This window comes from Astatotilapia calliptera, chromosome 19 (assembly GCF_964374335.1).
Source record: "Astatotilapia calliptera chromosome 19, fAstCal68.1, whole genome shotgun sequence".
Classification (NCBI taxonomy): Eukaryota; Metazoa; Chordata; class Actinopteri; order Cichliformes; family Cichlidae; genus Astatotilapia; species Astatotilapia calliptera.
The window spans coordinates 12,642,544-12,669,029 of NC_137440.1; the positions used below are offsets into that span (position 1 = coordinate 12,642,544).

General features: G+C 41.0%; 1 protein-coding gene across 6 annotated transcripts in view; it reads left to right on the forward strand.

The window, feature by feature from the left end:
- The window catches only part of ralgapa2 (Ral GTPase activating protein catalytic subunit alpha 2), a 102,276-nt gene that overhangs the window by 37,322 nt on the left and 38,468 nt on the right, over nucleotides 1-26,486 (forward strand). For 4 of the 6 annotated variants that reach the window (XM_026152493.2, XM_026152492.2, XM_026152497.2 and 1 more), the window contains exons 17-33: nucleotides 2,704-2,850; nucleotides 3,205-3,327; nucleotides 5,896-5,981; nucleotides 6,073-6,163; nucleotides 6,377-6,550; nucleotides 7,586-7,771; nucleotides 8,472-8,665; nucleotides 8,917-9,015; nucleotides 9,544-9,699; nucleotides 13,174-13,302; nucleotides 14,294-14,422; nucleotides 14,696-14,754; nucleotides 15,577-15,685; nucleotides 20,025-20,135; nucleotides 20,615-20,683; nucleotides 20,969-21,106; nucleotides 25,492-25,669. In XM_026152493.2, coding sequence (XP_026008278.2) covers nucleotides 2,704-2,850; nucleotides 3,205-3,327; nucleotides 5,896-5,981; nucleotides 6,073-6,163; nucleotides 6,377-6,550; nucleotides 7,586-7,771; nucleotides 8,472-8,665; nucleotides 8,917-9,015; nucleotides 9,544-9,699; nucleotides 13,174-13,302; nucleotides 14,294-14,422; nucleotides 14,696-14,754; nucleotides 15,577-15,685; nucleotides 20,025-20,135; nucleotides 20,615-20,683; nucleotides 20,969-21,106; nucleotides 25,492-25,669 — 2,178 coding nt within the window. The remainder of the gene's footprint in view (nucleotides 1-2,703; nucleotides 2,851-3,204; nucleotides 3,328-5,895; nucleotides 5,982-6,072; nucleotides 6,164-6,376; nucleotides 6,551-7,585; nucleotides 7,772-8,471; nucleotides 8,666-8,916; nucleotides 9,016-9,543; nucleotides 9,700-13,173; nucleotides 13,303-14,293; nucleotides 14,423-14,695; nucleotides 14,755-15,576; nucleotides 15,686-20,024; nucleotides 20,136-20,614; nucleotides 20,684-20,968; nucleotides 21,107-25,491; nucleotides 25,670-26,486) is intronic. The other 2 variants (XM_026152496.2, XM_026152494.2) reach the window with 2 other exon arrangements.

Consider the following 26,486-nt stretch of genomic DNA (forward strand, 5'->3'; position numbering starts at 1 on the left):
GCAGGAAACAAAGCTGTTTTAAATGTGTTGTTATTGTTTTTTTTTTAAAGCATTGTTCCATACGCACAGAGTATTATCTTCAGCTTTTGTGTGAGTCTCTAACACCATACTGATAACCCTTTGAAGCACAACTTTAGACCGCAGGGTTTATCAGACAGTATTATTGTGTGTGAAAGTCTTCAGACAGGTCCGTGTGTACACTGGCCCAGGTGTCTCTGAAAGCCCTGACACCAAAGACAAAGAGGCCAGCAGATGGCACCTATTGTTTCCCTCACATGTCACTACCCAGTGTCAACATGTTTCCATGTCAACTGGATTGTAGGCATACAGCACAGTCCCCCTGACAGCATGTCAGAGGCCAGCTTTGGACTCTGCAAACACCCCTTATCTGATGAGAAAGTGGCAGGCTAATTATAAGTTGAGCAATGGAGTAGTAAGAAGCTACAGTGTCTGGCTTGCTCCTCTTAATTTTGTCTAGACAGAATCTTAATGTGGGGGATAAAACACAGAGATGATCCCTTTTTGTTCCCTGGCCTTCCGCCTCACCAATTACCGCCAATGTTCTGAAATGACGAGCTCATTGAGCGAGGAGCAGACGTAATTGTGCCTGGATGACATCTTAGAAGGGGCGTGTGTGTGTGGTGTAGGTATTACTCGTGTTGTGGGGGCCTAAATTTGTTTGTCTACACAGTCTCATTATGGAGACGTGTCTTCCCTATGGAGGCGAAAAGCAAGAGCCTGTAATATAAATCGCACACATTTAAAGGTTCAAGTAAGGTCACTTTTAAGGTTGTGGTGTGTGTGTGTGCGTGTGTGTGTGTGTGCGTGCGTGTGCATGCGCGCGTGTTCTCGATCTATTATGCGTCCCATGCACATGTTTATCCACCTATTATGCTGGTCTGTTTATTTGTATCTGCGTACAAGCAAAGATGGACATGAAACACTACTGCTTGAAATTCCCTTCCCTTTCTTTGGCCTAATTGGATTTCTCCCACATTGATCTTCAAAGGCCGAGCAGCCCTCCTCCCTACTCCTCAAGAGAAGGCCCACACATCAATTGCATGGCAGTTTTTGATAGTTTCATTAAGAGTGTAATTAATGCTCATTAATATGCATAAATGGGATGCAGTGGCGGGCTGGAGGAGACGATGTATCTCTCTCACTGAAAGGCATAATTAAAGTGTGCTGAAAGCAGAGAATAGAACTGTCCTCTTTCTCTGCTCCCTTTGAGATTAAACCTGAAGTGCTATTCAGGCACAATGGCAATGCCTCAGCATTGACAACTGTCAAAACTTGGTTGCACTTAACCATGCAAATGCAAACTAATATTGTTCTGAGATCATGTCTTGATAACGAAGGAAGGGGCTCAAAAATTCATTACAGTACTCATTAAGCTTCTACAGCTTCAAGGACCCAGTTGAACCGGCTCTCAGTCTGCCAGAGATGAGATGGTTATCAGGTCTTATAGAATAATGCAGAGAGTGAGATCAAATGTTTTCTGCTTGGCGTGTACACGGGTAATTATTTTTATTAATTTTTCATTTTTTACTGCATAGTGTGTGTAGCCCTGCAATATACTGGCGACCTGCCCAGGGTGTACTCAGACTCTCACCCTGTAACACCTGGATACACAGCAGCCATCCTGCCTTGTATATGTGTGATGGATAAGTTCTGTTGCTCTCTTTCTTAGGTTGCCCTTGAAAGAGAGAGAGAGAGTGTGTGTGTGTGTGTGTGTGTGTCTCAATGAAAATTTTAACTACACAAATTTTTATCATCATCATTTGAATCTGCATGGATTTAGGGGAGAGTACTAGTCTATAGACTGATATGCGTTTCAGCTGATAAGGAGCAAAAAATCAGTTTGAAAATACTACAGATACTCCACACTGGAAGTCACGTATTGCCATTTGCAAATATGTTACTACATGTCAGAAAATGTATCTTTTAATTTAAAATGAATGTCAGCTGTATGTCATTATTATTTAGGAATAAATTAAAAAGCCTCCTCATGATCATCTTAAAAGGGTCACGCGGCTGTTAAATAATCATAATAATAATCAGTTCACTAAATTCAGAACCAAGACATCGCTGATCTTTGTTTTTGCTTTTTGGAGGAAAACTTTAGCATTCGTGCTCATTTTCTATATAGTTTCTTTACTTCTGTTGCACATTTAAAACCAGAGATTTTCACAGTAAAATAAAATCTAAAATTGACATAGTGCAGAATCAGTGTTTCTTCATTATCTGAGAAATGTGTATTACCAGTTTTTTATTTTATTGTCTTCCAGGCGTTTTGATTTCTTTCCCTCGTGATTTATATTTGGTAGATTTTGTGGTATTGCTGTGCTGATTTGTGTTATGATTTTCTATATTTTTTCTGTATAAAATCTTTAAATCTCACTTTTGTGACAGTGTCCCTTCATTTTTATTTATTTATTTTTTTGACTGGTTTTAAAATATTTTCTCTCTTAAAGCCGTTTTATTTTAACCTGTGACTCACATGCGACTATATTTGGATCAAACTCTGGTGCTGCTGGTCTTCAATTGCTCCATTTTCACGATCAGAATTGAATTTATTAGCAGAAGCTTCTTTGCAGCATTTTGTACTTTACTATCATTGAATATTTGCTTCTTTCCTTTACCTTTTTTCTCTTCCCACTGTCTCTCTTCTTTTTCCTCTTCTTTCTCCTTCCCTGATGGAAGCTAAGCGAAGCCAGTCCATCAGCAACTGTGTTCATCTATACGAGGCTTTGCCCACTACTAAAAGTGTTCCTATGCTGCTCCACACTGTGAGCTCTTTCTTGCCTGGTATCTCTTCTGGTAACTCTGCTTGCTCTCACAGACTCTCAGGTAAAGTATTGTGAGAGCTGCATGTGTTTGCATGTTGCGTGACCTTCGCCCAGCCTTTCCCATTCATATTCAGTCACAGTCTCTCGTATAGCACCCTGAACTTTTTATTTAATCCATGTTGTTGGATGATCTGACTAATGCATTTCTCAAGATTGCCCCGGTGCCTTGTGCTGTCCTTAACAAGTGTATGTATCACCGTTGCATGTTTGCATGCCCTGTTTTTCCTCACCATGTTTCATATGTGTGAAATCTTTGTCTGTACAGTGTCTGCAAGTCATATTCCAGTGTGTTTCCATGATATTTGATCCGTATTGCACCTCTGCCTGACCATGTCTTTGTCTTCCCGACTGTCAGATGTGGAGGAGTGTCAGCTGTCAGAGTGTGGGGGAGAGGAGGAGCTGGGAGGCAGAGACAGTCCTCTGCCGCGTAGCAGCAGCACCTCAGACATCACCCAACAGCTGTCTGAGACCTTACCAGGTATATACAAGCGCAAAGCACTTTTTAATCTTCTGTATACACTCACTGAATACTGTATTAGGTACACCCTACAAGTACCAGATGTTTTTCCAATCATCTGCTGTCCAATTTTGCTGAGACTGTTCAAGGTGTAGCCTCAGTTTCCTGCCGCTGTAGCTCATCTCCTTCAAAGTTTCAGTTATTGGCATTCAGAGATGCTCTTCTGCACACCCTGGTTGTAATTAGAGGTTATTTGAGTTATTGTTGCCTTCCTATCCACTTAAAGCAGTTTGGCACTTACTGAGAACTATTGCTCACTGGACAATTTCCTTTTATAGGCCTATTCAACTATTTTCAGTGGAATTACTCCTCTTTTATTCAGTTTGTGTGTTCAGCTGTGATACAAATTAACCCTGCAGTTTCTTTATAAAAGAGAAGTAATCTGTCACTTCAGTTGTCTTTATTACACCACTATCCAGTGCAATATTACGGTATTAATCTTATTCGGTTTTTCAAAGCAATACAAAAAAAGCAAATAACAGCTTGTTTTTCACAGTTAAAAATTTAACCTCGTGATAAAAAGGATATGAAAAACAGGCCAAACACCAAATTGAATTTTTCTGTTTAGTCTGATTTTCATAAACAGGAAGTTACTGACTTCTTTACACTTTATAAGCTTGGAGCAGAAACGGCTGATATAATCATGCAGCTCGAGTTTGCAAATGAGTTTGAACATCATATATTTGCACATACATGTACAAAAACAACCATTTAGAAAAAACAGCTCTGTAAGCAAATTAAAGAAAGGTAAAATTCATTATTCTTCTTTTCAACAAGATGATGTGAGAGTGGACTTGTATAGTGTGAACACTTTTTATTATTTACATTACAGTCAACTGGAATTTTTCATTTTAGCAGCTAAGCCTGATATGTTTGATTTTTAAGCATGAATAGTTAAACAGACCTTAAACTGTATGTCAGAGATCTTTGGTGTTATTATTGTTTAAGTGATGAGACGGTGGATTTATGAGCCAGTGCTAGTCAGCTTGGTTTAGAAGCTGCATTGCACAGAAACAGGTGTCTGCTAATTATTTCAGAGATGCAGTACATCCAGAGTATTCACAGCATTCTCCGGCTGGAATAAAGCTGCCGCGTTAACGCCCTATTCCAAATAGATTCAATTCATTTATCACAATAAAATTCTGCACACAATAGTGAAGTGAAAAAGTTGCTTGAAATTCTGGCAAATTTATTAAAAAAATTAAAGTATTCACAGCTCTTGCTTAATAACTTGGCAGCAATTGCAGCCTCAAGTCTTTTTGAGTATGATGCTTCAAGGTTGGCGCACCTATTTTTTTGTTGGGGGGGCAGTTTCTCACATCCTTTGCAGAAACTGTCAAGCTTGGTCTGAATCAGGAGCTTTGGTGCACAGCCATTTTCAGGTCTCTCCATAGTTGTTCAGTCAGTTTCAAGTCTGGACTCTGGCTGAGGCACTCGGGGCATTCAGAGAGTCTCAAAGCCACTCCTTTGTTATCATGGCTGTGTGCTTATGTTTCTTGTCCTGTTGGAAGATGAACCTTCAGCCCAGTCTGAGGTTCAGAGCACTCAGGAGCAAGTTATCATCAAGCATGTCTCTGTAGATTGCTGCATTTATGCTGAAATGCATCCCAACAACTTGATGCATCCCAACAACTTGATGCTACCACCATGCTTTACTGTAGGGACGGTGTCCCAGCAACAATGGTTACTGTAAGGTGCTTTATATTTTAAGGTAAAGACCCTACAATAATAACGAGGGGGGAAAAAAATCACATGTCCTCTATGAGCAAGCGTGTTGGCGACAGTGGGGAGGACAGAGGACATGCTGTGGAAGAGAGCCAGAGATTAGTACTAACAAATAAGTGCAGAGAGGTGTACAAACACATAGTGAGTGAAAAAAGTGACTGAGGAAGAAATGCTCACTGCATCGTGGGAATCCCCCAGCAGCCTACACCTATTGCAGCATAACTAAGGGAGGATTCAGGGTCCCCTGATCCAGCCCTAATTATGTGCTTTGTCAAAAAGGAAAGTTTGAAGCCTAATCTTAAGTACAGAATTCTCGGTCTCCTGAATCCAAACTGGAAGCTGGTTCCACAGAAGAGGGGCCTGAAAACTGAAGGCTCTGCTTCCCATTCTACTTTTAAATACTGTAGGAACAACAAGTAGGCCTGTGTGAGAGCAAAGTGCTCTAATCAGATGAGAGACCTTTTGGCAAACTCCAGGTGGGCTGTCATGTGCTTTTTACCTGAGAAGCATCTTCCATCTGGCTACTCTACCATTCAGGCCTGAAGTGCTGCAGAAATGGTTCTTTTAGAAGGTTCTCCTCTCTCCAGTGTAACTGGACGCTCTGGCGCTCGATCAGAGTGATAATCGGGTTCTTGGTCACCTTCCTGAGCCTGTGTGCTCTGATTGCTCTGATTGGTCAGACGACCTGCTTTAAACATATTCATTTATTTATTTTTTTATAATTAAGATCAGGGCTACAGAGATTAACTGAACATGTTCCAGTTTTTGGTAGAGACCAAATCAGAACTGTTTGTTGCCTTTCAGTCCAGCAGAGAGAGTACTCGCCTACTTCCTGTGGTTCTGATAGCAGGATGTCTGAGGGCAGGACTGAGAGCAGTGAACCACCTGTGGTGAGAACATTCATCCTCAACCATCGTGTTAGCTTAAAATAAGATTGATCAACGCTTGGTTCATCTGTTTAAATGTTTGTCTTTGTTGTAGATCCTCATCCGACGGACCAGCAGCTCAGCTGAGACAGAGTGCAATACTGAGGGACACGCAAACTACACGAGGCCCAAGCTCAGAGAGAAAAGTTAGAAGTTATAATCACGGTTTAGTTTTAATGTTAAACATAAATTGCTTTTTAAAAATGTGAATTTTCATCAGCATACTCTGAGACTATAGCATATAAATATGTAATTGTTGCATTGGATATTACAGTTTTCCTTACAGAGCTAGTAGGCTCCATTTGAAGCTTCTTTTGCTTTTTTTTCTTTCATGAATTTAATCTTTTCACCTTACCTAGGTGAGAGTGTTAGTAGCGAGACGTCCAATGGCTACCTCAATGAAGCTGAAGTTACCTGGCAGGCGTTTGATGAGGAAGCCGATAATCAGTCCACGCAGTCGGCACACATGGACGTAACAGTTGATCCTCAGAGCCAGGGGAGTCTGTTGCTCAGCCATAATGAAGCTTTAGCAGGTAGAAACTCACAGCATGCCCCTAAATCTTGATGCAAGTGTCTCTATTAAATGTCTCTGTTTAGCTGTGCTTGTTACAGTTTGTTTGAGCTAACAAATCCAGTCAGAGTACTTGATTTATGTCTGTCTGCAGCCTGCAGCTGGTTTGATACATATAATAGTTAGCAACAGAGCTAATATCCTCATTATTATAAAGGAAGCCCTTTGTGACCATTCATCAGTGATTAAATTATTTGGGACACTTCAGCAGTTGTGCAGTTTAAACTGGGTTTTGTAACGTTGCTCTTGATTGATAGATTGATCAATCTTAGGAAGGGTGAAAAACCTAATATTGTCTAGATGACTTCTCCCAAGCAATTTAAGATTTTAAATCTGCTCAGAGTTTGTGGTGTTTGAAAAGTGGAAATGTTATGAAAGGAAAAGTAACCTGTGGTCTCTGGTTTGTTTAAGGTATCTACAGATGTTTGACAAATTTAAGGGTGGAAAAAAAGATGCGCTGTTGTAGTATGGAGAAGAACCACCACAGCATCATTTTACTTTTTGCCCCTTGGAGGGATAGAACACATTTTTTCCAGGAAATATTCCCTCATTTGGTTTTCTGATGCTGTGCAAAAACTCATAGGTACTGTCTCATGTGTAATCAGATAGGAAGTGAAGTGGTGACTGTGGATAGCATGTGGTTCACATAATTTTCATTCAGTGAGAGCATTGTCATGTTGGAGGAGACTACTCCCATCAGGATAGAGATATTTCATTAACCAGGAAAAATGGAGGAGGGGCTTGAATTAGCTGGTTTGTTTTTCCTTTAATTTGTCACCTGTCAATTTCTGTGAGGGGGGGTTACCACAACATCCCTTCAGCTTTGAGGCTTTTTATTTATTTACTCCCTCCCCCCTCGTGTATGCAGATATTGTCGTCCCCCTGTCTGCCCTTCCCACCCTTGTACGTGAACTTCTGTGTTTCCCACATTGTGATCACTGCCCCTCTGCTCTGTTCCTCAAACCCAGTTTGATCCATGTCCACTTGTTGTTTTTAGGTCCTGAGTGTGCTCTCCCTACCCACTCCGCATCCCCGTCCTACCACCACAACCACCAAAACCACTACCACTACCCCCAGAATCCCCCCGCTTCACCAGCCCTGCTGGTGCACACAGAGTGCCCACGGGATTGCCCCCTGGACGACACCATGCATCAGTCTGTCTTACACATGCCACACCACTTGGGTACTGCTCCCTAGCTGCTACTCATCATGTAGACCACAGTCTTCATCTGCATTTCACTTCTTTGTCTTAAATTCCCCCTGTAGATTTTTCTATTTTCTTTTTCTTTGTTTGGTTTGATGCTACTCTTACTTAAAGTAGTTGCTTTGTCATTATTCTGCACACATAATACAAAATAATTGTTCTTTTGTTTCTTCTTGTAAACAAATGAGCAATCTTTTATCTTTTTTTCCCTGCAACTAAATTTAAAAACAGTGAAACAGAAAAAACTTTCAGAAGTCATTTGAATCACCTCACATCAGCTACACTATCATCTGTCTTTCCAAGCCTTTACTCCCTCAGGTTCTCATTGCTCTCCTGCTGCCCACTAGGTGGCACTGTCCTGCCACAATTCACTTGGATGATGCATGTGGTTTCTGCCTGTTTCCCAAAAGTATTTGAGTGTTTTATTCACTTGCATAATGCGTTTGGGGAATATGCACCAGATAACTTAAGGATTTGGTCAACAGCTGCTCTAACGACGCATTAGCATTGAGAGTCAAATCAATTCATTTTATTATAACTGTATAAAGTTGATCTGCATTTGTTGACTGAATCCATTCAGCTAAATAAAATGAAGTCTTTCTTGGTACTGGCAAAGTGTTGCCAAATAATAATTTCTGTAACCCACATCACCCATTACTCTTTCTATGTGACCATGCAGATAGCAGTGAGTTTCTGGCTGATGATGTCAGCATCATTGCTGGTGGGACTCTGACTGGCTGGCATGCTGATTCAGCCTTCGTCCTGTGGAGGAGAATTTTGGGTATCTTGGGAGATGTCAACAATATCCGCTGCCCCAAAATCCATGCCAAGGTCTTCTCCTATCTCTATGAGCTGTGGCACAAGCTGGCCAAGGTACAATAAAGACATAATCAGCTGATGATAAACCAGTAATTCCATATGTTATTTGTACACGAGCATAAAAAAAAAAGCCTACATCAAAGTGATGCTTTTAAATCCTCTTTATGTCAAAGACAGATAAAATTTCTATAAAAAAATATGACATTTTAAATCAGACATTGTATTCTGTACTTCCTAAAGCAGAGAGTTTGAACCAAGCATTAGATATGATGTGTTATTCAATGAAGTGAAATGTTTGCTTACAGATTCGGGACAATCTTGGGATTAGTGTGGACAACCAGTCTTCTCCGCCTCAACCTGCCTTCATCCCACCTCTTCGAATGCTTGCGTCCTGGCTTTTCAGGGTATGAACAATGCAAAGACACAGCAGATGTTCAAAACGCTTTTTATATGTTAGTGTGCACACAAGCTATGGATGAAATACTAAAACCTAAAAATGATTTATAGATCTGATTGCCGGATCCACTGTCATGTCATTAAAAGTAAATATTAAAACATTTAGAGTGAATTTCTCAATTGGTGCTATTTGGGGGGGGGAATCTGGGAGGATCTTATAATGCTCAGAAGGCAATATCATTACATTTCCAGGAGCAGCAAAAAGTAATCAATGCAGCTGAATGGTTAGCCTTGGCGGCAACAAACATATTAGTATTATCTAATCAAACTGTTTATGCAAACCAATAAAAGGAAGAATGTTGCCTCAATATGTGTTATGTCTGTATGAGGGAAAATTTAGTGGTTGGTGTTGGATTTCTTTTTTTTTTTTTTTTTTTTTAAATGGGTGGGGGACATCAGCTTCTCAAGCCTCTGCTGCAGCTTAATAGAATAGAAGTGTCTCCAGCTCCTGATAATGGCACTCCTCCCCTCTTTAGGGCACCATGCTGCCTGCAGAGTACAAGGCTGGCAAACTGCAGGCCTTCAAGCTGATCTGTGAGATGATGACCAGGCACCAGGATGTGCTCCCCAACAGTGATTTCCTGGTGCACCTTTACCACATCATGCACAAGGGCTTCATGAGCGATGACCCGGTAAGGCTCCTGCACAAAAGCTGCCTGTTGTTCCTTTTTCCTCCAGTAGATGGCGCATTGGTCAAATCAATGTGCATCAGCCCTGATTAAAAACTGAAAAGCAATTAAGGCTGTTTGTTTTTGTCAGTTTGCCATTTACTTTTTTTAATGTGTGATTTTTGTCGTATTCAACTGGTTGTATTTGCTGCAATCTTTGTACTCGTGTCAGTACTAGTCATGTGTTTGGAGTGATGAGTTAGGTTCAAGGGTTTCTTGGCAGGAGTGAGGACACAGTTTATATAGGTTTATGATTGTGACCCTTGTTTTATTTAAAAAAAGAAGGTGAGGAGGAACATTACTGTGTTTTGGCATCTTCCACCTCCTTCAGCCACACCCTTCCTAGTATTCAGGTCTGGCATTGCTCCATTGCTTCTGCACAAAGCTGAGTGGTTATGAATGGAGTTCCTCTAAATAAAAACATGAAGATGGAAATGTGTGTAAGAGATGTTTTGCATGCTACTGTGTGTGTGTGTGTGTGTGTGTGTGTATATAAAGGACTGTAGATTTATATATGCCCTCCTCGCCGGGTTTCTGTTGCGCTTTGGCTGTGTGACAAGCTTATTAGAATGTTTTCCATGTCGTTAAATAATGTTTTGAGCCCCTGCCGCGTATACGTGATTAATTAAGGACTGACGTCTGTCGCGCTCCGTTAGACTGACACGTCGGCCGGGGGCCCGGAGTAGACTGGCCCGCTTGCCTCTGTGTATGCGAGTGTGTGTGAAGGAGTGGGAGGGGAGCCTGGGGAACGTAGTGCAGAGTAGAGCAATGAGGGGGGCACTCTGAGAGAGCAGGCAGCATTCTCAAGCTTTTGTTGTGGCTCTGTATAATGCGTTGGGGGGCCAGAGCCAGGCTGGCCACTGAAGCATGCTCAAATTGGCCAGAGAAAAGAGTCCTCACGCCACACAATAGAGGACAGCCGCACGCCTGCTTAACATAAGAAAGTGGCTCTTACTCTCCTCCTCCTTCCTCTCTGCCTTCACCCCACCCCCCCCAATGCACCTAAAACATTAAGCTTCTTTATTTATAAGCTTTTTCTGGAGGCTCCAATTATAGGACTTATTTTTTTTAATGTTTTTTTCTTTGTGCGTTTAATATTAGACATCTGAAGATGTTTGGTCTTTTTGTTCAACAGCATCTCTCATATCTTTAGAAATGAATGCTGAATGTATAGTCTGCCTGTCAATGGAGTAACACAGTCTGCCTTAAACAGCCATGCTTTATAGACAGCAGGGGGAATCCCAGTGTAAATCCTCACCAATAAAATCAACTAAGCTTGGAGGAAAATGACATTTCCCTTGGAGGGATTCTCCTTCCAACTGACAGAGTGCCAAGGTCAGGGCTATTGTCCTGATAGTCTGTCAGTCTCTGGTCACTGGTCTCACAAAAGCATGACCACCGCACAATGGCAGTAATCTGTCTAATAGGTCTGCAATCTGGAGTGCAATAGTCAACAGCATATTTTGCTAAACATAATAAGTGCACACAAAGCTTTAATGCATCTATTCACCTTTTATTCTTTAGGTTAAAGAAAGGGCTCGAAAGCACTAACACATTTGCACAAACACACAGATTTCAGCACCTGTGCAGAGCTGGCTTCTCCTTTTAACTCGGTTCATCTTGTCATTCCCTAAAAGGAGGCTGCTGCATAATTTATATAGTGTCAGATTAAAATGTGAAGGTTGACCCGTAGGCCACCGACACGGCTGTTGATTAAACTGCTCGTGGCTACAACAGCCTGCAGGTAGGTTATTATCCCTTTCTTACAACTTGTGAATGAATTACAATAGGAAATATGTCCCCATGCGAAACTGTACATTTAAATTGGTAAATTTTGGGATTCTGTGCAGAGTGATGTAATGCCAGAATGAACCCCGTCACCCCAGGGGCCAGCAGGTGGAAAGCGTTTGCTTTCGTGAAAATGAGGCCACATAAAAAGGCCTGAGGTGGCTCTATTCAGAGTTACGTTAATGCACCTTTTGTTGATGCAGGGGCTATTCCTACTGCCAACACAGCGCCGCATGCGGTTATTCCCTTTCCACATTTCTCTGTTCTGATTTCTATACACACTTCAAATCAGGTTCCCTCTACTTGCACGTACAATTGAAAGCACTTTGCATTCTACATTTGTGGCTTCCTCTAAAATGCTCATTTCAGGCAATCAAGAAACAGTTTGTTGCCTGCTAATTACCTCTGACTGCACTACACATTATGCTTCAGAGGTCAATTACCAACAAAACGAGGGTAAAATGGGCCCTCAATCCCGAAGCTTTTCCCACCAATTTTCCACATGTGTTGCTGGTGTTGGTTTGACTTCCTACTAGTCTTCTCTGTGTTTATTCTATTCTGTTGTTCACCTGGATTCCCTGTTTACCAAAGCTCTGGGTGATTAATGTCGCGCATAGATAGTGGTACTGTGTGTGTGTGTGTGTGTGTGTGTGTGTGATTGAGAGAGAGAGAGAGAGAAATTGTTTGTTAAGGTGCCCTTCGGTTCAGCTAGAAACGGGCTGATGTTTGAACTGTCCGATTTACACAAGTTTATGGCCAAGAAGGCAGGTGTTTGGAGCCTGGACCTTGCCTTCATACGCAAATATGCGCATGCATGACTCGGATAAGAGAGACAGCAATCTTTCCGTCTTATTTAGATGCTGCATTCTTTTATTCTTAAACTAATTATATATATTTTTTTCCCAAGAGTATTTCCTGTGTCCGTCAATGGTGAAGAAATGAGCGTCTTTGCTGTAAGATTACCAGCTAAATATAGTCTGGAAATTCTCAAGCATCCTTTTACGCCCTTCACTAGTGCAGTATTATACTGTACATACTTGAGCAGCTTGTGCAGAACCCTCTGCAATACAGCATATGCCTGTGTTGAAAGAGCACCCATCTGCCACTGAGCCGCCTGCACCTCAACCAAACAATACCTTGTCTCTGGCTTTAATTACAGGTTTGCTTGTGTGTGTACATACATGTGACTCTTGAAAGTTGAGGTCTTTTGTTCTCCCTCTTATCCACTGTGAACAATCCATCTGCTGTCTCTCTCTTCTGTCTGTCTTTCCCACTCTGTTTTTTCCCCCTTTTTTTGTCCTTTAGTGACATGCACTGTTGAGTGCTTTACTCTCCTCAGCACGCTTAAAATGCTTAGCCTACCTGTTGAAGTGAAAAGCTTTCTCGGTGCCACGTCTCTCACACTGTGGCCCATTTACAAAATATTTCTGATACTGCTTCACTCCACCCACACTAACAACACACGAGGCTCCCCCCAAATGCAAAAATCCCGGGCTGTAATCGTAAAAAATTTTGGAGAATTAAAAGAAGGAAAAAAATCTGTTTTTGTTCTGTTATTCAGGCTGTTCCTAAATAAAGTCTGCAGAGATATAATAACGGAGATTGCTGCAGACATGATGACAGTTTATCTGTGTCCATGCTTATCATCAGGATGTTTTGAACACCATCATCCGCTCCTGCTCTCCTCGATTCTTCTTCCTCGGCCTGCCGGGCTTCACAATGCTGATTGGAGATTTCATCGCTGCTGCTGCCTGCGTCCTCACCTCTGGCTCCTCAGAGGTACAAACACACTTTCAACTTTTATTTGATATTTCAGTCATACAGGAATTTATGAGTCAAGAACTAGAAAAAGGTTTCAGATTTTTTTTCTTTTTTCCCACAAATCAGTAGCACTGTAAATCTGCAACAAAGATGATAAAATTCTTCACAAAACATCATAAATCATCCTTCTCATATTTTGCAGCTGTTTGACATTGAAAAGCTGATATTGTTTTGTGACATTTTTATGCTTTTAGCAATAAAAAATTTATTTGAGGCACCAAATAGCAGAAATGTTAAAAAAACAAAATACAAACTGCACTTACATGTAGGACTGAGCAACTGTGGCTGAAATTAGAATTATAGATATTTTGTCTTACTATGATTATTCATCATGATAGATGACTTCATGTTTGAGGACTAAATGAAATACGTAAATATCCTTTTTTTCATTAAATCCACACAAGTATTAAATGAAAAGTGTTAATATGACTGTTGGTCATGTTCAGTTAATGTTGTAGACCATCTGTACAAGTGAGCATATGGACTTTAGATAGAGAGAGAGCTGATCTGGAGCAGATCAATATTATGGCCGCTATCTGTTACTTGCACAGCTTTAAACCCGAATATGGTTCAGTTGATGTTAACTGTCATTTATCAGGTGTGTATGTGTTGCTTCTTCCTGTTTTTGCCATTACACGTACCTCCCAGCATAGATTTGTTCTCGCTCCTCAGTTTAACAGCAGCTCATCAGGTGCGGCAGCACAACCTGCTACAGAGCTGCACCCATCATGCATTTAATCAATCATTTTGTTGTCCAGCGCCTAACATGTGCGATGTTTTTCCGTCAGCAGAATCATGAATAAAGATGAAATTAAATCTGCAAGCTCCCTCAAATCCTCATCCATCGTATGCGTTCTGCGCCTTTCGCTTGAAGCAGGTTGTTTATGTGTTTGTCTCTGGTATTAATGATGCCGTGGGTTTGGTTTTCTTTTTTTAAAATTTCCTCCAGGCTCCGAGGGTGGAAGCTCAGACGATCCTGGGCTCCCTCGTGTGTTTCCCAAACCTCTACCTCCAGATTCCTATACTGCACCGTGTGCCTGGCTCTGATGACATCAGTGTGAGCAATGAGGACATCAAGGTAAACGCTCATGATGTGCAGTGACGGGAATACGGACACTTCATATAAAAGCAGATGTTGTTTTAATTAGGATCAATCAGTCGTCTGCTGTGTAAATCATGACAAACTTATCCTAAACGTTATTAGATACAGCAGTGTGAACATCACACTGATTTAACATGACTACAAGGCTGTGTGTTACAGTTAATGGCGTCTTATTGTTATAAAGATGAAGGAAGGAATGGCTTGGATTGTCACTGAGAACTGTTAACTGGTGTTGTCGTTTCTGTTCAGAATTACTTGGTCAACATCCTGCTGGAGACGGCAACGAAGGAGCACTATGAAGGGGCGAGGTATGATTAGTAATTCTTTTGTTGCACTGTCTGATATGATCGCGTTTTACACACGTTCCAAGAAAAGGTTTGGGAACCTGCTCGTCACTGTTTTCTAATACTGTTTCTATGTTGATCACTCCTCGATAAATACAGAATACATATTTTTTAACAATCTTGTCCACCTGTAAGCTTTGGATTACACCTGCCTCTCCTCCTCCTCCTGCTCTATCATATTGTTGTTATTGTCATCATGACATGTTTTGAAATGCTTCCGCAGCCTTTTCCTGCTTTTTTCTTCCACTAAATTGTCATTGAGGCATTGTTGACACCAGCCAATCATTTTTAAGAGGGGCAGACTAACTAACCACACTTTACCAGCCTCCTCTTTTGGAGAAGCACCTCTACAGCCAACACTTCCAATCTCAAAACTCACTCAAGTAGCTTGTGGAGAACTCATTAGCATCGAGGTTCACTTCATTTTTCCAGGCTGCACTGTGAATGATTAGTGTTCAATAAAGACATAAACTGGAGCGGTTTAGTTTTGTAGACAAACAAAGTACAACCAATCAGTACAGACATGTATTCATTCCAACAATTATTTTCTCTTTGCAGCTGTACATTTCTGTATACATAAGGAATTTGAAGAGGCTAATGGTGGTGAAGCAGTGGCTACCCGTCATTAAAATTTGATGCAATGCTTCTAAAGCCTGTTTGCAAAAAAAAAAGTCCAAATGTTCATGGTTTTAATTATATAGTAGTTTATTTCTCAAAACATCTGATCCCATTCAGATCCTGCTCTACTTAAATCTGCACATTTTGTTCTCTGCTGCTGCCATTCAGGTGCATTGCTGTGTGCAGCCTGGGTCTGTGGGTGTGTGAGGAGCTAATGCAAAAGAACATCCACCCCCAGGTTAAAGATGCCATCAATGTTTTGGGAGTGACACTAAAGGTGAGTGAACCTCTTACCCGAGGACGCTGCACTTGTGCATTTCCAGTTTCATTTACAAGAAACTACAGGTGCGCTTTTTTTAAATGCTTGCGTCATGTGCTGAGAACACAGATAAGCCCGCTGTCCTGAAATGAATGGGTGTTGGAAGCTGTTTTTTTGTGCAAACCTTACATTGTTTATCTCAAACTAAAATGACAGTTGATTACATAAAAGGACTGCAGAAAAATTTTCAACACAGGCAAAAAGTGTGAGAATAAAATGTGACTCGTGGGTATATTCTGGAACAGGCCTTTTTTCTCCCTAAGTGAAGAGATGCAGAGAAGCTGTGGGTTTGTGGGCTTTTTTGGTTTAGTTTTTTTTTTCTTCCATGGGAAAAGGGTTTGGGGCGGTGGCGTAATTTCCAGGCTGCTCACTCTCAGTAGATGTGGGCCAATTTAAGCAGCTACATCTCCCAGCTTCCTGCTCGAGCAAAGCCCCCACCCATCCCCTCGCCCCCTTCTCTAATGGAGCAGTAATCACTCCCCTGTACAACTTGACACACAGACTCAGCCAGCCCCAAAATAGAGGGTATAGGCTGGGTGGGGGATCTAGGGGGAAGAGTGGCACTGAGAGTCTCTTTTCTAAAAGCAGGTGCTGAACTCTCAGGGCCCCTTTTTGTGTTTGGCCATTTCTGCACTCCCCACATTGTCTGCCCTTGTTACATGTTGAGAGGCATTCAGCTGGAAGAAATAGGAAATTCTATTTCTCCACAAAGAATTTCAAATCACTGAAGAAATCCACATTTGAAAGAAAATTGTCAACAGCTCAATTCTTTCCTTCAATGAGTCTGGGGAAAATGAACCATGGTTTGAAGTGAAATGAAATTATGCTGATTATCTGCACAGTAAGTGCAAAACTAAATTTAAGGAAAATTACTCCAAATTTTGGCACAGTCAGTGTGTCCTAAAACTTTTTTTTTTCACTGTCTTTAATCAGCATTGTCCCGGTGCTGTTTTACAAATTACGTGACACAAATGCAGCAAGAGATTTTGTTCCTGCGTTACTCTCTGGAAGCTCTGAAAGAGACATTTAAAAGCCTTAAAATCAGGGATTCTGCAGATAATTAATGTTCTGCCTTAAGATCACACATTACATTCAAAGTACTTCTGTAGTTCTAGTGTCTTTAAAAAAAACTGGCCCATTTTTTTAAGTGTAAGGAGAGGCTCCACTGAGGTTTATGTATCTGCAAAATTTAAAGAGTATCATGATAAAACACGTTCTTTCCCTTCTTTTCCTACAGTGTTTAGATTGAAAATGAACTATTGGTTAGATTAAAAGTTCCAATGAAGATAAACATTAAAAAATGGTTGTTTTTGGGGGGTTTTTTAAGCATGACTGCTCATGTTTTTGTCAAATCTGATAGCCGATGTCATACCAGAATGATTTGACCATGTTCCAAAAAGCTTCTTGTGATGACAGGAGAGCTTGACTTTCTCGCTCTTCAAACACAAGTTCAGCTGAGTCGAGGTCATTGAAGGTGGAAGAAAGTCTACGACAGTCTGCACTTCTCAGTCTTCTTTGGTCTTCAAGTAGTTCCTGCACAGCTCTGAGATGTGTTTGGACAGGAGTGTGAATCCTTGTCTGCAGAAATGCAAATCAGCGGGTGGAGCTTGTCTCTGCAGAATCGAGGGATGTCCAACTCGAGAGGAGTTGATATTCCCATCACTCTTTTTTTTCTCCCTCTCGTATCCTTCTGTTACTGCCGTAGATTTCAGAGATGGATTCATCTGTAATCAAGTGTGAAATGCTGGTATGTCTTAGCCCAGCCCAAGCATTTGGCCTTGTTTCCCCTCCTGAAAAGCAGTTTACTGACCACTAACTTTGCTTTTTTTTTATTTTTATTTTTTTTTTATTTAAGTGTTAAATTCTTTATTCAGCAGGCTTTTTTTTCCTTCAGGTCTGCCTACCTGATCCCTTTTCCTTAAAGTGTTTCAGAGGTCTTACTGTGGGTACTGTCCTCTTACAAGTCTTCAGTGTATTTTACACCCTTTGACACTGAAACTTGTCTTACTTCTGATCTCGATCACATCATGTTATTTAACTCTGCTGGAAACTTGAGGCACTTTAAGTAAGATTTTGTTGAATAAGCCTCTTGTGAATTGATCAAATCCACCTCTTAAAATGGTCAGTGCCACAAAGCTCCTACAGCTCCACCTTAATGCTCCTACAGCTCCACCTTGATTAAAACAAAACATCTTAAATGTCTTCCTCCATTGTATATAAATTTTATATCCCTAAACTTACTGATTATCTTCAGTATGACATGAAAACATGGCAGATATTCAACATTGTACCAGGGTCCCACTATACGCTTCTATTGGAAAATTACGTTTTTATATACACTTGTACATGTGTGAATACACACATCTGGCATTGTATTAGTTAACTCTTTCTAATACCAGGTTGGGCCCTCTTTAACCTTGAGAACTGTTTTAATTCTGCAAGGCACAGATTCAAGGTGCAGGGAGCATTCCTCAGAGATTTTGGTCCATATCAACATGATAGCATCGCACAGCTGCTGCAGATGTGAATCTCCTGCTCCACCACATCCCAAAGGTGCTCAAGTGTGCTGAGATCTGGTGACTATGGAGGCCATTTGAGTGAACTCATCGTCGTGTTCAGAAACTGTTTGTGCAACACATTGTGTCCCAAATTTCAAATCAAAGGGGTGTGCGTGGCTAACAACAATAGTCAGTTGGTACTGAGGGGTCCAAAGTGTGCTAATAAAGTATCGCCCAACACCTGTGCACTACCAACAGCAGCATGAACTATTGATACAAGGCATAATGGATCTTTCATGTTGCCCACTCTAATTGTTAGCCAGCTATGCAAATGTGGCAGAAGAAACGGATATTCATCAGACCGGGCAATATTTTTACAATCTTTTATTGTAAAATTTTGCTGAGTCTGTTCAAATTGTAGTCCAAGTTTCATGTTCTCAGCTGACACCTGGCGTGGTCTGCTGCTGTAGCCCGTCTGCTTCAAGGCTCGACATGTTGTGCTGCATTCAGCTCTTCTGCATATCTTGGTTTGAATGAGTGGTTACGTTAGTTACAGTTACTCCCATCAGCTCAGCCGTTGTACTCTGACTTCTGGCAGGAAGACGAGGCATTTTCTTTGAGAACTACTGCTCACTATATTTTCTCTGTTCACTGTAAACTTTAGAGATGGTTTGTGGGAAAATCTCAGCAGATCAACAGTTTCTGAAACACTCTGACCAGCCCGTCTGACACCAACAACCACCCCACGTTCAAAGTTACTTAAATCACCTTTCTCCTCCTTTCTAATGCTCAGTTTGAACTTCAGCAGGTTTTCTTGATCATGTCCACACACATGTCCTAAATGCATCAAGTTACAGTGGTCCCTCGCTATAACGCGGTTCACCTTTCGCGGCCTCGCGGTTTCTGGGATTTTTTTTTGGTGCAATTTTGCAGGTTTTTCTTTTTTGTTTTTTTTCTTACAGCGCATTGTGTTCTGACTCCTGATTGGCTGTAGACCATTGTCAATCAACCCCGTGCCATGTCTCCTGTACAGTACAGAATGTGTTCAGCTTGTCAAATCTTTGATCGCTAGCAATGCAACTTTGAAGTGCTGCACTGTATGTTTGTAAGTTTTCTCACCCACAAACACAACAATGCCGACGAGAATCATGCCACCTGCGGGTGTCTTTGGTTTCATTCTATAATACTGGACTTATTTTTCTACGAATGTTTGAACTTTGAGTGTTTAAACAAGAGAGAAAAGTGAAAATGTTCATGCCTGTCTGGGAAAAGTGTACAAAGTGTGTAGTGGGGGGGGTTTACAGCCTTAACACATCCAATTGTTAAAAAAATAAAGTTGGCTACTTCGCCGATTTCACCTATCGCGGGTTATTTTTGGAACGCAACTCCCGCGATAAACGAGGGACCAATGTACATGTGATTGGATGGATGGGGAGATAGAGGTGTGTGTGTGTGTGTGTGTGTATATATATATATATATATATATATATATATATATATATATATATATATATATATATATATATATATATATATATATATATATATATATATATATATATATATATATATATATATATATATATATATATATATATATATATATATATATATATATATATATATATATATATATATATATATATATATGATTAAACTGCTTTTAGCTTTTGCTTAGCAATTGAAAAGATGTATCTGATTTAGTGGCTAGCTAGTGTGTTATGTTGTTGTTTTTTTAACTGACGGTACAGTTCCTCTTCACTTTTCAATTCTTGTTTGTTTGTTTTTTGTTTTTAAAGTTTGGGAACAAAGCAGTGGCGCAGGTAGCCTGTGACGTCTTTCAGCTGCTCATCTCTCACTGGGAGCATCTCCAGAGGTTGGAGCCCACATTCCCAAAGAAAATTATTGAGGTAAAACAGACACAAACGTCTGGTTTGCTATCCTCGTGGGAACATCCCATTGACATAATGCTTTCTCTAGCTGCTTACCCTAACCATCAGAAATGAATGCCTAAACCCAACCATAACCCAATGGTAATGTAAAAATGCCTTCAAACGTATGGGGACCATGATTTTGGTCCCCAGAAGTTTAGTAAACTTCAAATTTTTGGTCCCCACTAAGATATGAACACACACACACACACACACACACACACACACACACACACACATTGATGTAACCCATGTAAATGTGTTTCACATCCAATAAGAGAAATTCCTTTGAAATAACTTTTAGCATTTAAATGCAAACGTTACACAAATTGTCGCTCGCTCATGTGCACAGTCCTCATCCTGTGGTTTCGTCTCCGTTTTAGCAATCAGCCCTGACTCAGATGATGAATGGGAGTGTGTCATCCAATTATCTTTCTCCTTGTTTTGTCCCAATACAGATCTTTGTGGCCACAATAGCCTTTTTGTTGCCGAGCGCAGAGCACTCAACGGTGGAAGCGGACAAAAAGGTACATGTTGGAAAGGATGGGACATGAAATGGCTGAGATCTAAAGGCTCTTGATCTATCATGTTGGAATGGTGCATTTGCAGAGGAATGTTTCTACTGAAGTGATTTGTTTTCTCTTCGACCTCGTTCTCCACTGCGTCTTTGATGCTCTCACCTGTTATCCGCTGCCACTCTTTTTTTTTTTTTTTTTTTTTTTTTTTTTTTGCTTTGTTAATAATATATCTTTTATTTGTTAGTGTGTGACTGAAATAAATTAGGAACTTCTCTCTCATTTCTCACACTGTAGTTGATGGTATCGCTTCTGCTTTGCCTGTTGGACTGGTGCATGGCTGTTCCCTTGAGTCTGCTGCTTGAGCCTATCACCATGCCGTCACTGGAGGACCACACAGCCCACAAGGCCCCGCTGCTGGACTACATCTACAGGGTGGGTGTCATCAGTGGCAGCCTGGAATAGAGCCACCTTTTACCGATTCATATTCATAGTCTTCTGAACCACACGCAGCTTTTGCAAACAGACACAGCAACTTAAGCTTTGACATCTCCACCCCCACCCCGCCACATGGGCTTGCCACTTTAATTAGACTCACCTCTACCATGACCTTTTGACTATGCATCATTTAACATTATTGTAGCACAAAGGCGTAGAAGTGTCCACAGCAGCTTACACTCGTGACTGGCATTTAGCATATGTACGAAACCCTGACAACTGTTAGGAAACTTCAGGAGTGTTTGTTTCAAGCATGCAAAATATTCCGTATTGGATCTGCTCCTCTGTTTTTGTCCCTCAAACTATTTATTTTATGGTTTGACCCTGAGGATGAGGGCCAAGCTTCGGGCCCAAATGAATGAGGTATTATTCATTCCCTCCTGTCTGGGCAGATGCGGTCAACAGCAGATCTTTGTAAGGATGTCACCCCTGATAAGAAATGGTCCAATTATTCAAACGGGACCCTTTGTCCACTTGATAAGCTCAGGCTATAAATGCTTGTCCTGGAGATTTGAATGGAATATGTCTTAATATGAGAGAGACTGCAGCTGCTATGAAAGCAAAGACAATTAAGCATGATTGGTTGTCTATCAGTGCACAAAAAGCACAGTCCCTCTGGCTTTCATTCAAGGTGTGATGATATTAATGTGATATCAACGCTGAAATCTATATGTTTCCACTGTCACATTGGCTGCTAATTATTCTGTATACCAGGCAGAGAATAGAAAACATCTTCCCTTTATTCCATCACTACCCACGTTCCCTGACAGGTTGTTTCATGCCTCATTTTCCTTTAATTACAAATTTATATTTAACGCTCAAGCGCCCAAGCTATTTTAGTGACCACAATTTTTCCCCCATCCTGGCTCCATTTTCTGTTTAGATTTTCTAAAATATTCTAATCAATTTAATTATATTGTTTTTATTCAGACATCGGTTAGCAGAGATTCGCTGGAAAGTCTTGCAATGTAGTGATTAGAAGTGGAAAATTAATATAAATGTACAAAAAAAGACATATTTCCACTGTCTTTGTCACAACAGCAGAGCAAAAACTGCTAAAAGTTTATAGAAAAATTTCTTATGACTGAAAGCATCACAGCTACACATTTAAAAATACGACTGGAGTCATAAATGACTCCACTTGGGCACTTAACAATGTGTCCTTTGCCGACCAATCAAATGCAAGCAGAGACCATGTTTACAGCTAATGAATGGCTTCCATGCTTCCTGGGATGCAGACAAAAGTGAAAAAAGTTGGTACGGTTGACTAACGGCGAGCACATAGCTGTAAAAAGCAACATTGCACTAGACCATGTCGGTTCACTGGAGATCTGCTCAGGCTTCTCCATCTGCTCCCTGTGCCTGCCTCAGCAGCCAGCTGCACCGCGTGTGTGTGTGCGTGCAAGAGAGACAGCAAAGATAGGTACATCCGTGTTTTATTATTTGATTTATTTGTGTACATAGTGTGCTCACATCTCCATGCACCATGTGCCCTTCTAACTACTGTGTTACCTTCCAGGAACTGTTGCTATGCAAATTGCAGTCAATTTGTTGTCAAGCACAGTCGTGGGTTTGCCCCCCCCCTTCTACATCTCCACAGAGGAAGTTCTTTGGGGCTTTGGTGTAGCAGCTGTTTGGTTCACATCTTTTCAGCATCAAGCCTCAAATCCCTCCCCCTACGCACCCAGAGGTCTGCTTGATGGAATCATCCACATACTGTCTACATTGCCCCACACAATACTGTTTCACATGGCAGGGCCAGCGTCTCACAGCCAAGTGTGTGTGCGCTGAATGGGATTAGCCTTTGCATGGCTTTACCCAAGTTGCTCCACTCTGAATAAGAGGCGCCCTCCTCTACATGCATTAGGCATATGTTCTACCCCCTTACCTTTGCTCAGATTATACACTATACAGGTGTGTTTGTCTGTGTACTCGGATATGTATATGTGGCTAAGCATGCGTGTTTGTGGTGGGAGCTGAGCACAAGGATAAAGTCTTAATTAAATCAAACAGTGTAAACCTGTTCAGTGGCTGTAATCAACTGCCCCAGTGCGCCTTATCTAGCACTGCCAACGGATGCTCTGCCATCTGTTATGTAGATCGATACACTCACACATCACAGAAGAAATGGATTAGTGGCTATAAAGACCCTCTTTTCTTCCCTTTTCTCCCTCTCTCCCCCTTTTTGCCTTATGATGTAAATAGACCATATATTCCCCATTCACGTTCTCCTGCGTCGTGCACAGTCACGACAGACACTGCTGCATATTTTCTTACCAGACTTCAACCTTCTAGTACTATGAGTGAGTGGGGGGGAGGGTAAACATACATCGAATATCAATATTTAATAAAATGAATTAAAATCTGGGAATACTGTAAACAAGGTGGCTCGTCTTATTCACCAGCATCCTCAGATAACCTTAGCTAAGCAAACTTTTAATTAAATTGATTCAACTGAAAAACGTCCAACACTAGACACACTTCAGCGGGATTTATGGTCCAGCAGAGGAAAGTGTTCGCTGTCCGTTCCAGTCTGGGGACTGCCTGCAGAGAGCTCTGATGTCAAATGGAGGCGGTTTACAAAGTTTAGGGTACAGCCGGTCTGTGGGCCACTCTTACTTGTACTGCTGATGGTCCACTAGGCAGCTGCAGAGGAGAGCAAAGTTAAAACATGCAAAGAGCTGAAGTAAATCCAAGTGTTAAAAACAAGAGTCTCTACTGCAGCCACTGTCTGTGCTCCCATTCCCGGGAACTCTGCTGTCATTCTCCTCTATTCCAGCCCACTTGTCAACATTAAAAAGACACTTTTGTCAGCTGTGCTCAGTCAGGATCTTTGAGGACTGCACAGGAGCACATGTTGCATTTCCCTCTTCAAACTCAAATGTGTAGATGGACACATTAGCAGGACCATAAATTATGCTTTATCTTGACCAAGTTGTCTCCAAATTCAAAGCACGCTAATGGCTCAGTCACACGAGTGAAAGTAGGACAGCGACCTCCTTTTTCAGCAACCAATTGCAAGTTTTGGTGACTAAATGGTTGCCTGGAGTGAGGTTGGTGTTGCTCACACTCGCAAGTCATCTGATAGGAGGCAACCTTGTTGCAAACAGTTGCAGTCTGATTTAGACTGACCCCAATCACTACCATAAATCACTACACTGTTTATGTAGACAGATTGCTGACATGTTGCCATCAGTATGAATGAGTCAATGAGCAAAACTTAAGGAGTCTTGACTCAACTAACTGCCAGCTGCCTGTAATCTGGTTATACTGGATGTGATGGACCGAGCAGTGAAGGAAACTTAGGCACAGGTTAAAGTCCAAAAAAAAGATTTTTTTATTTAACCCAAAAAACATAATTGGTTAACTCATGCAAAAAGAATCAAAATCTTGGGCCCATAAAAGAGGTCAAAATAACAAAACTCTACTCAAAGTTGACAACACAACTGATAACTCAAACTGACCTAACTTAATGAGACAAAGGGGAAACTTAAATAGTGGCTGATCAGCCCACAAAAACAGGAGAAGGGGTAAAACACACAAAACCTAACTAAACCAAACATAATGAACTCCAATTCCCCCCCATGGTCCCGAGTTATGGCATGAACCAATTTGTAGTCTTCCTTTAAAGCTCGCTCCGCCCCTTTTCCACCTCTTGGCTCCTTAATCAAGGGACTGGAACAGCTGCAACTAAGGTAACTCAGAAAACAAAAATTTAATCATACATAACAGTGTAAACTAAAATGTGCGCACTTATTTTAGAATGCAGTGTTATGTGGATATGTGAATGAATTCTAAACCAAAACCAGTTATTTATTGTCCTGTAAATAAATTCCTATATTTAAAGAAAGAAATGTGAATGCAATGTTACTTATAAGCCTCTGCACTAACATGGTGGGTATTACCACTGTGTGGCTGTAAGTGCAGCCATCACACTGGAGCAGGAAGGTTGCTGAGCACAAATGTAATAGTTAAATATCAATTTATGTTAAATGAGAACTTCTGTCTACGTAGATGGTAATAAATGTGATTTTCAGCAATCTGTTGCAGTTAATTGCTGAATTCTAAGAAATATAAAACTGTTGGCATGTAGTTGCTGACTGCAATCTCTTATCTTATCTGATTAAAGAGGTATGACTGAAGTTTGACTTTGAGGACATAATTTGCAGTTTGAAAAAGGTGATTCCAGTAATGTTGTGAGTTAAATGTAGTAATATTATGGTATTGCGGGGTGTTTGGGGTGTCTACTAAGTACTGTAGCAAAACAACCCATGCATGCCAAATAATCACTACATTTTTGCTCTTCCGCTCTCATTCCTCAGGTGCTGCACTGCTGTGTGGCTGGGTCCAACCTGCACACCCAGCAGAGCCACTATCTGCTCACCCTGTCTGACTTGTCCAGTGACTATGACCTCATGCTGGGTCAGGTTAAGCGTTGCGAGCCAACCCCGTCACAGACACCCACCATGGACTTGGGCAACCTACTCACTGTGGCTGAGGGTAAGGGCAGGAAAATGTCATTTCCTAAATCTGAATCTGTTTTGAGAAAGATCGCACTGCATAAAAAGGTTAAGTGTTAATTGTTATATAGTATGTGTTAGTATGTACATAGGTTTACATAGGAGGGTTAAAAGCCAGTTAGTACTTGATGCCAGCTGCTGCATCGTAATGTTTTGGATACTGCTGCCAGCTCTATATTTTATAGTTCCTACATTATAGCTCCCAGAATATGGAGCCAAACTCTCTACCCTGTCTGCCCCCACCCTCCCACCCCCACAAAAAAATCATCCAAAACAGGTTACAGGTAAAAGCAAACTCTAAGTAGGCCATCCATTTAGAGCCTCTCCATTAAATGTCAATATCTTATTAAAAGTATAAAAAGGAAATCAACCATCACAGGGAATGGAATGTTCACATTAGTACTCAGCCCTAAGAGAAGACCCATTATGGGGTTTAGATTAAAAAAAAAAAAATCTTTTTTGTGACCTTGTGATTCCATTAGGCAACATATTTCTCTTTCTCTCTCGCGTCCTCAACTTCTAAAAAGTCCTCAAAGTCCAAATACACAATGTGAATGTCTCCTGAAACAATGTAAGAAATTCAAACAGAAGCTTTTGTCTTGAAAATTTCATCACACCTCTGCTTTTGTTCAATTCTTTTTTTTTTTTTTCTGGTGCACAGCTGCACAGCTGCACAGAGTCTTGGTTGAAATAACAAAACACTATCAAAAGGGCAAACCAAAGAGTGCCGGCCTAGTTATATTCATGCCCTCACCTCATATTGATCAAGTCACATCAAAGGGCCAGTGCATCTCTAA